Source organism: Montipora foliosa, chromosome 6 (genome assembly GCF_036669935.1).
Source record: "Montipora foliosa isolate CH-2021 chromosome 6, ASM3666993v2, whole genome shotgun sequence".
NCBI lineage: Eukaryota > Metazoa > Cnidaria > Anthozoa > Scleractinia > Acroporidae > Montipora > Montipora foliosa.
The window spans coordinates 32,912,662-32,922,305 of NC_090874.1; the positions used below are offsets into that span (position 1 = coordinate 32,912,662).

A 9,644-nucleotide genomic window follows, 5' to 3' on the forward strand; every position below is an offset into this window, starting at 1 on the left:
ATTCAGATGTTTCCAAACGAGTTATGGAGGCAGTAAACAATGTTGACGTCGGGGAATTCGGTGCTGGAAGCCTTCCCGGTATACAGGCTCACGCTCAAACGTTGAGGTAAAATAATTGCTGTTAGGTTCAATTTCATGATATCAGGATATCATGATAGCAGGAAATTGATAAGTCTGTATGTGCCTGCCTGTGACATGCTGGGAAATCAATTAGCCCGGAATGAAATTTTACACAGCTACAATTGGGCATTCTAAATTTCCCAGTTCCTCAGTTATCGAGTTCCATAAGTATAAAACTTAAAAATGGATTGCTTTAAAATCAGAAACGAACCAATTCACCGTTGCTGTTGAGAAAAATGTATGCCAGGCAAAACAAGTTGCATCTCCGTAGCCTGAAAGTTAAGAAATAATTTGCCTGTGTTTAAATTAACAAATACACCAATACATCACTAACGTTTCATGTTTAACCGGAGAATTAGGGAAGCAGATCTTCGAAGGTGTAATAGCTGTTGAGTTTTATTCCTCAGTTACCGAGTTCCACAAGTATAAAACTTAAAAATGGATTGCTTTAAAATCAAAAAAAAAAAAACCAATTCACCGATGCTGTTGAGAAAAGTGTATGCCAAGCAAAAAAAGTTGCATCTCGGTAGCCTGAAAGTTAAGAAATAATTTGCCTGTGTTTAAATTAACAAACACACCAATACATCACTAACGTTTCATGTTTAACCGGAGAATTAGGGAAGCAGATGTTCGAAGGTGTAATAGCTGTTGAGTATTTTTCCGGCCTCAGTTACCGAGTTCCACAAGTATAAAACTTAAAAATGGATTGCTTTAAAATCAGAAAAGAACCAATTCACCGATGCTGTTGAGAAAAGTGTATGCCAAGCAAAAAAAGTTGCATCTCGGTAGCCTGAAAGTTAAGAAATAATTTGCCTGTGTTTAAATTAACAAATACACCAATGCATCACTAACGTTTCATGTTTAACCGGAGAATTAGGGAAGCAGATGTTTGAAGGTGTAATAGCTGTTGAGTTTTATACCTCAGTTATCGAGTTCCATAAGTATAAAACTTAAAAATGGTTTGCTTTAAAATTAGAAAAGAACCAATTCACCGTTGCTGTTGGGAAAAGTGTATGCCAGGCAAAACAAGTTGCATCTCGGTAGCCTGAAAGTTAACTGACAAAATAATTTGCCTGTGTTTAAATTAACAAATATACCAATACATCACTAGCGTTTCATGTTTAACCGGAGAATTAGGGAAGCAGATCTTCGAAGGTGCAATAGCTGTTGAGTTTTATTCCTCAGTTATCGAATTCCATAAGTATAAAACTTAAAAATGGTTTGCTTTAAAATCAGAAAAGAACCAATTCACCGTTGCTGTTGAGAAATGTGTATGCCAGGCAAAACAAGTTTCATCTCGGTAGCCTGAAAGTTAAGAAACAATTTGCCTGTGTTTAAATTAACAAATACACCAATACATCACTAACGTTCATGTTTAACTGGAGAATTAGGGAAGCAGATGTTCGAAGGTGTAATAGCTGTTGAGTTTTATTCCTCAGTTATCGAGTTCCATAAGTATAAAACTTAAAAATGGATTGCTTTAAAATTAGAAAAGAACCAATTCACCGTTGCTGTTGAGAAAAGTGTATGCCAGGCAAAACAAGTTGCATCTCGGTAGCCTGAAAGTTAAGAAATAATTTGCCTGTGTTTAAATTAACAAACACACCAATACATCACTAACGTTTCATGTTTAACCGGAGAATTAGGGAAGCAGATCTTCGAAGGTGTAATAGCTGTTGAGTTTTATTCCTCAGTTATCGAGTTCCATAAGTATAAAACTTAAAAATGCATTGCTTTAAAATCAGAAAAGAACCAAACTTTATGACGAAGTCGGCCCAACAAATGTGTCGAGATTAACACCTCTCTCTCCCTTTGTCTCTTTCTCTGCCTTTTTAGTGTGAGTCTTGTTACAACTCCCACTGAAATTTTGGCAATTTTTTTTTACCTTAACAGCGGGTACCCACATTCCTGACCCAAGGAACAATCGTATTGCGTCGGTGGGGGAAGGTAAAACACGAATTTCCATCGTGAAAAAATGAAACGAGGCGTTATAACAGAATTCCGCTCTGACAAAGAGCTAGGGCTCGAAACATTAGCCCTTCTATCTTTTCACGTTGGTACATCGACATTTTCCCGGAGCTCGTTTGATAAAATCGACTTTTACAGACGTTAGTGGTAAGTAAAAAAACAGAAAAAAGGCCCACTTAATGAAGAATTATTAAAAGAAGAAGCTCCTTAAAAATCGCAAGTAATAGCGGTGTTAAAGCGAATGAAGTGTTAAATTGAAGTGATTACCTTTTGATGAAGATTGCTTTTCGCCAGTTAATGCATGTGCACAGCCGCATCTTCATTTAAATTAGTTAAGCAAGAAAGGATCCTTTCATAATCGAGGATTTCAAACCAATTTGCTGCATCGGGTGTGTGATAAATGAACACCTGGAAAGCGAGCATCGAAGACCTTCTAAACAAAGATCCCTTATGAAAGATAAATTATCAAACAGTAAATAGCAAAACACATCCTTAGCATTGATTTCCTGTTGTTTATAGCTGGTTAGTCGACATTTTAAGTAAGACCCAGTTATTCAAAGTTTTCCCACATGCCGGCCTGTGAGTGCACAAAACGGAAACCTTGCGGTACCGCCTGTTGTAAACGAGAGAAAACCAACAAAAATTTATAATAATTATGTGTTGTTATTTACTGTTTGATGCGTTGTTTTTTCCTTGGGAAATTGCAGGAATTGCATTTTTCGGGTCTTCGATCTTCGTTTTTTCCATACACCCAATCTTTAGCCTAGCAAGATGTTGCTGGGCAGCTTGTACTCGTTATTATTGTGCATGCTTCTTTAGGTTTTTAGAGGTTCAAATGGCCTTTTACTGGTGAAGACTTGAGCCACCTCGAAACATGATGTACGATAAAATCAATACTAGAATTAGGTACTGAATAAAATGTCGACATGTATTTTGATTTCTCTTTAACATCATGGCGATTTTCGTCGCCAAAACTTGGACAAATTTGAATGACTTCGTAATGTCATAACACTGCATTAGAATGATGTTTTGTCATTGCGCTGCCGATAGTTTCTAAGATTGTGAGCAGGGCATGACATGAATAAATTTTACAGTAATTCTCACAAAATTTGTGATCAATTGTTCAGTCGGCAGTCGAATGGAAAACTGTTCAGTCTGTGCAACTTTTTCATAATTATAACCTCGAAAATATATCATAGTCAATTTTATTGTAGTTTACTATTGGTCTGGCTCTTTTGGAGAGTTACAAAGAGAGTTGACAACTGCGAGACTTTTTTGTTCAAATAAACTTTCAGTTGCGAGAACAGCAGGCTCGTTTACTGCTTGAATACTTCTGATGCGATTTTTCCTTTGACAAGAAAAGCATGTCCTGTTTTTAACCACACTTAGCGCTTGCTTGTATTGTGGTATTCTCCAAGCGTAAAGGAATGGGTTTAGCGCGGAGCTTATACACAACATTGGTACTGAGAGAGCTTTCAAGGTTTCAAAACCCACCCCGCTACATTCACTACTTTTCTCTTTCAAACAGCGGTCTTCTAAATTTTTAGCGATTAGATAAGGCGAAAAAGATATAAATATCACAACATTGATTATTACGACTGTCCACACTATCTTCTTTTCGAGTCGAATGTTTTGAACAAATGTGCGAGATCTTCCACCTGTAATAGCTTGTACAAAAACGGCGTTTCTTGAGTAGCGACGAAATTCAATGTAAGCTGCAGCATAAGCACAACACGTAAGACCTAATGGGACTGTGGTTTGTAGGTGAAGATCAACCAAATGGAAAATGTTTTCGGATTCAGCAAAAGAATGTGACACTTCAAATATCACAGAGAACAGCCAGACGAAAATGTTACAAACAATGACCTTTCGGATTGTTACAATGTTTTTGTATCGCCACGAAAGCTTCACAGCTAGATACCTATCCAATGATAAAGCGACCACTGTAAAAATTGAAATCTTAGTAGTCACACATGAAAAAACAAGCGAAATATCGCAAACTTTGTGCTGCTTATGTCCAGATCCAATGCATAGCATACAAGCCGAATACAACGGCTGTACAAACAAGCCTGAAAGAAAATCGCTCAAAGACAGACTTGCCACGAAATATGTGGTACTGCGAGATCGAAAATAATTGTAGGGATCGCTGAAGATTGTAAATAAAAGAACAATGTTCGTTAAAATGGTAGCTGAAGAAAATGTCAAGCTGAAAATTCCTGCCACATTGGCGACTGTTGCTGTTGAAATTGTTTCCGCTCCATGTCCATGATCATGGTCGTGAGACATTTCATTTGCTTCGTTCATTGTGACGACGAGTTGAAGCCCTTACACCTCGATGGAATAGAGGGACTGCCGGATTGTTTCTCAAGACTTTGAAAGCCAAAGCAAAACGACTTCTTTTCTTCAACTCGACAATTATTGGCTCGAACTTGATTGTATGTATTCCATAGAAGAGCTGAATCGATTTAACAAAATCATTGATAATCGCAGATAATAGTCCTGCCTCGTTTCGTGCTGTGTAAACTTCGTCCGGCACTAAACCGACAAAATGTGTTTGCAGTTTTATAGCAGATGGAAAGGTTTGCATGTATTAACGACCAACAGTTGGCATGTGCCGCCAGTTGCAGCTCTTTGCTTTTACATGTGTCAAATTAAAAAGAACATTTGTTCTCGACTGTGGTTCGTCATTCTAATTGAGAAATTTCTATTCGGGAATTTGAGAAAGATCGCCCTTTATGGATTCACTTAACAACCATAAAAAGCGTTCACAATAACTAGCGCAAGGAAGTAGTCAAATGCTAAGTAAATCAATAATTTTCATCTACGAAATTGGGGGCGACAAATTAGCAGGAAAATAGTCTTTAAACGGAGTCTTGCTGGGTTTATCAGCAATACTAATTCTTAGCGAACATTTGAAATTAGTTTAATATCTTTGGCGGGACAGTGAATGAATATTCCAAAACTCATCGTTTCACCATTGCTGTCGTATTAGTAGTTCAAGTCGATGAATGATTTTTAGGGACTTGAACTTCCATTGCTGTCACAGATAAACGGAGCCCAACAACAAAAATGAAGTCTAACTAAGTAAGACCTAGTTTATACGACGCGCTATCGTCCAATTTAATTCAGACGAATTTAATTCCAGGTCATACTTTAAAATAAATTGGACGATAAAGCGATGTCTAAAACGCGTTCAATTCGTCTGTTAAATTAAATTCGTCCGAGACGCCTGTATCCGTCTTAAGAACGCGGATGAAATAAATTTAAAGCGTCATCAGTTTATCCGTCGCACCAGCGTCGCGTCGAATGAAATGCATACATTATTTTCGTACATTTTTAATTATACCTCTGACCAGGTATGTTGCATTCCGGCTGAGAAATAAACTCGACCATTAATTTCGACGCGTAAAACCACGGTAAAATTAATGTCGACGGAAGGACGAATTTTATTGGAATGAAATTCGTCTGAATTAAATTCGACGATAGCGCGACGTATAAACTAGGCCTTTAAAAATGTTGCCATTGGTTGGAAAAATCCTCTTTATTTATCATCTTAGGCCCTGTTTATACGTCGCATTAGAGACGAATTTAATTCACACGAATTTAATTCCAGCAATTTTCTTCGACAGTAAAGCGACGTATAAAACAAACTGAATTGCTCCTGTTAAATTATATTCGTCCAGACGTTTTATCCGTGTGCCCCAGACGGATACAACGTCTGAAATGCGTGTCGGTTTTATACGTCGCTTTTCAGTCGCGTCCAAGTAAATGCATACATTATTTTTCGACGACATAAATTATTCCACCGGCTAATTTTGAGCCCACGCTCACAGTTTTCACGTGCATGGCATGCGTGAGGGGAGAAGAGTTCCCGCGAAAATAGAAAACATGGCGACTGCTGGAGCCCTTTTCCGAAAAACGTTGAGTCAGACTTGTTGGTCATGCGAGGCTAAAACGAAATACAGTTGTATTTCATGTGACAGACCTGTATGTGTTCGTTTGGAATGCTCTGTGACTGAACTGGATGAAGAGGCGGAGGGATGGGAGCCGGGAAAGCGAGTTGGGTACTGTCTTCTTTGTGCAAGAATTTATACACGAACATCCACTTCTCGTAGCCCAGAAGCATCTATCTCGGCAAATTTGGTAGATAAAACATCTTCGCGATCAAAACAGAATGATCATGGTTCAGATTTAAGCAGTGACAGCGAGGAAAAGGAGCCACAAGTCCCCAACAAAAAACGCAGAAAGCAGAATGAAGATGGTCATAGCGAGAGCCCCGAGGAAACCGCGGTAAAAGGGAAGAAGCGTGGTAGAAAAGCAACGTGGTTGGAGATCCAGGTGACTGACATGGTAAACATAATCGTCAATGACGAGAACATTCTTCGGAAGCTGGTTTTCACGAACACCAAGAAAGCATACAACACTGAGGCTTATCAGTCTGTGTTAAATAAACTGAACGAACAATATGAAGATTCATTCCCGTTCACAGTAGAGCAGATGAGAACCAAGTTTAAATGGTGTGTAGCCACATGCAAGAGGATCTGTCTTACCGTAAAGACAGCAAGTGGAGTGAAGAGGCTGACTGATGAGAAAGGATATGGGAAGTGGTTGGACCTGCTCTACCCTATAGTAAAGTCACGTGATTCATGTCAGCCTGAGCAAGCTTGTGAACCTTCAGCCAATGAGAGTAGTGCCAAAGAAACCATCGAGCATGGGAGCAGTGATTGCAGTCCCGTCGAAGATAGTACAAAGGAGCCCCCTGAGAAGAGCATGTTTGTACCAGTCAAGAGGAAGGGAAGAAAACATAAATCAGACCAAATTGCATCAACTGTAGATTTAATAAGATCTGTAATTGAAAATGACCCAACAAAACAGCTCTTGGAAAGCATTCATGAGGAGATGAAACTAGCAAGAGAACAAGAGAAAAGGTATTTGGACATACTGTTGGGTTCAGGTCAGCAACCCTTCCAACAGTATCAACATCATGGTGCATATAGCAGCACACCTATGTTTTCCAACAATGGTGTGCCTGGAAACCAAACTCAGACAGGGATTATGTACCCCCCTGAGACTGTTGATGGTTTCACTCAATACTTTTATTGACTCTGGTTTTCTGACATTTGCATGTTTGAGAATCTGTTGAACAACAACTGCAAGATCCATTTTTTGTTGCATTTTCTACTTGGTTTAGGCTTATTTTGATAATAAGCTTCTCATGAAAACAGTGGTTTTGGAGAGTAAATACTCCCTAAACAACATTGGAGGTCTTTGTTCATATGTTTCAGTTTGATTCATTTACAAACATCTGTTGCAAAGTTGACATTTTAAAGAAGTCAAAATAGTTATAAAGCTACAATAAAGTTTGGCTAACATACAGTGAACCCATGTTTGTTTCCTAAGTCCCTGTCAAACGGTAGACATGTCGTAGGTAAAATCTGTTCTCAGGCTAAACTGGAGTTTCCTTTGTTTCTCATCCGAAATTATTCATGATCATGAGTAATTAGAGTTAGGAGACAAAGGAAATTCTGACTCAACCTAGGTTAAAAATGGGTTTACATATAAGAACAGGTTTAATCTACAACAGACACACCATACCAACTGTCATGATTTTACTGTCATTGCTTTCAGAATTTTTTTGTTTGTGAAACCACACACTATTTATTCATCAAAGTATAATCACCCTTACTCAGAAGTCCCGTGGAACAATTCCTCACACAGGTTGTTAATAATATACTTAAGGGTAATATGCTTAAAGTGTTTGTATATTATTTCACCCTAAATTAAAAATTAAACTTTGAAAAATACCATAATTTTTTTTGCCCTTCCCATATTTTGCATGAGCATTGTTTTCAATTTCTCGTGGGCTGTAAACTCTCTAGCCAGATGCTGTAATTTATATTGAAAACATTGCTTATGCAAAGTTATGGAGGGAAAAAAGAGTATTATGGTACTTCTTGAAAATGCCCTATGCTCAAATGGCTTAATTCAGTGGTTCAACAAGTTTAACAACATGTTGACAATCATGATTTGTTGCATACTTTTTAGTGGGAGTCCCACCCCTTCATTGAAGAATGCTCCCTTTATTTCATAACTATATCAAGCAAACTCCCTTGCCAATAAAAAATCCCCACTTGGCAAAAGCAAAAATTTAAAAGCAAATCAAAGACACTTTTCAGGTTGAACAGTTGATTAGTTATATGCTGTAACTTTTTAGCTCCTTCTGAAAATCTAGCAAAAACAGAAAAGTTAGTGCTGACTGATTACTGCTCTTCTTTCTCTTCCCAAAATTTGTCGAGAAGTGCTTTTCTTATCTCTTCTGCATGATGTGATTTATCCTTCTTCATGGTGCAGTTTCTCATCATCAGCAGTTCTCTGACCTCCTTCCTGCTTCTTCTCCCATGTTGTGCTGGATGCTCTGTTAAATCTAACTGTGATGGTAGTGAATCACTCATGTCTATGCAAACATTGTGAAGAACAACACATGCTAATGCAATGCATTTAACGGCATCAGGTTGACAAGATGATTTACGGTAGAGAACTCTCCATCGACTCTTCAGCTGGCCAAAAGCCCTTTCTGACACCATCCTTGCCCTGCTGAGGCGGCAGTTAAAATAGTGCTGTTCAGCACTCAGAACAGCATTGGAGTAAGGTTTCATCAACCAAATACGAAAAGGGAAAGCTGAATCCCCTAGAATCATAGGATAAATGTCTGTTCCTTGAATGTTCTGTGATATTTCGGGGATCACTTTCTTTTCCATGATATCACTCCATAGCTGTGTAGACTGAAAAATAATCGAGTCATGTGAGTTACCTGGAAAACCTACGCTGACCCACATGAATCTTGCTGCAGCATCGACAATGGCCATCATAACAATTGAGAAAAAGTTTTTAAAGTTATGGTACTCTTTGCAAGCTTCCTCTCCACCAGGTGGGCACTGAATTGGGATGTGGCAACCATCAATTGCTCCCCAACACCAAGGAAATTGCCAAAGCTGGTTCATGTCTACCATGGCTTCTGTAAAATCCTGTTCAGAAGTTGGGAAATGATTTGTCACTGCCTTCTTCCATAAGTTTTTAACGATTGCCTCGCAGACTTCCTTAACAATGACATGGATAGTTGCTAGCCCAACGCCAAACAATTCTGCTATTGTGTACAGGTAATCACCCCTCCCAAGCCGATAAAGACATATTGCTAATCTGCACTCCGGAGAAATTGGCATTTCAGTCAGCTGATCCTTTGTGATATCCTGCCTGATATTCTCTAGTATATAGCAAAACGTTTGGCGCGTCACACGAAAGGTTTTCTTGAATCTTGAATTGTCATAAGTTGACCACACCATTTCCCACCACCCGGCATTTCTCTCACACCTTCGGATACTACGAAAACGTTCCTCTTCTTCTCCCACTTGCTGCAGTAATAAACATAATAAAGCTAGCAGTCGAAGCCTGAATTTTCGTCTTACTGCTACAAGTGTTGCCATCTGAAAAGACAAATTCCTACGCCTTCGCCTCGCCAGAGCAATCTTTAGCATTACTGCCTCTCTGAACGCCACCAT

The 9,644-nt window shown here is 38.7% G+C and overlaps 2 protein-coding genes across 2 annotated transcripts; both read right to left on the reverse strand.

Annotated features, from left to right (window-relative positions):
- Positions 1-3,306: 3,306 nt before the first annotated feature.
- LOC138005430 (adenosine receptor A3-like) lies at positions 3,307-4,374 on the reverse strand. Its single transcript, XM_068851660.1, has one exon. It carries the CDS (start codon positions 4,372-4,374, stop codon positions 3,307-3,309), a length of 1,068 nt encoding a protein of 355 aa, XP_068707761.1.
- Positions 4,375-8,348: 3,974 nt separating this feature from the next.
- LOC138005431 (uncharacterized) lies at positions 8,349-9,644 on the reverse strand. Its single transcript, XM_068851661.1, has one exon. The coding sequence runs from the start codon at positions 9,642-9,644 to the stop codon at positions 8,349-8,351; it is 1,296 nt and encodes a 431-aa protein (XP_068707762.1).

Bases quoted from the DNA above. Each gene is read 5' to 3' on its own strand.
- LOC138005430 (XM_068851660.1), bottom strand. From the start codon at position 4,374: ATGTCTCACGACCATGATCATGGACATGGAGCGGAAACAATTTCAACA.
- LOC138005431 (XM_068851661.1), bottom strand. From the start codon at position 9,644: ATGGTGGCGTTCAGAGAGGCAGTAATGCTAAAGATTGCTCTGGCGAGG.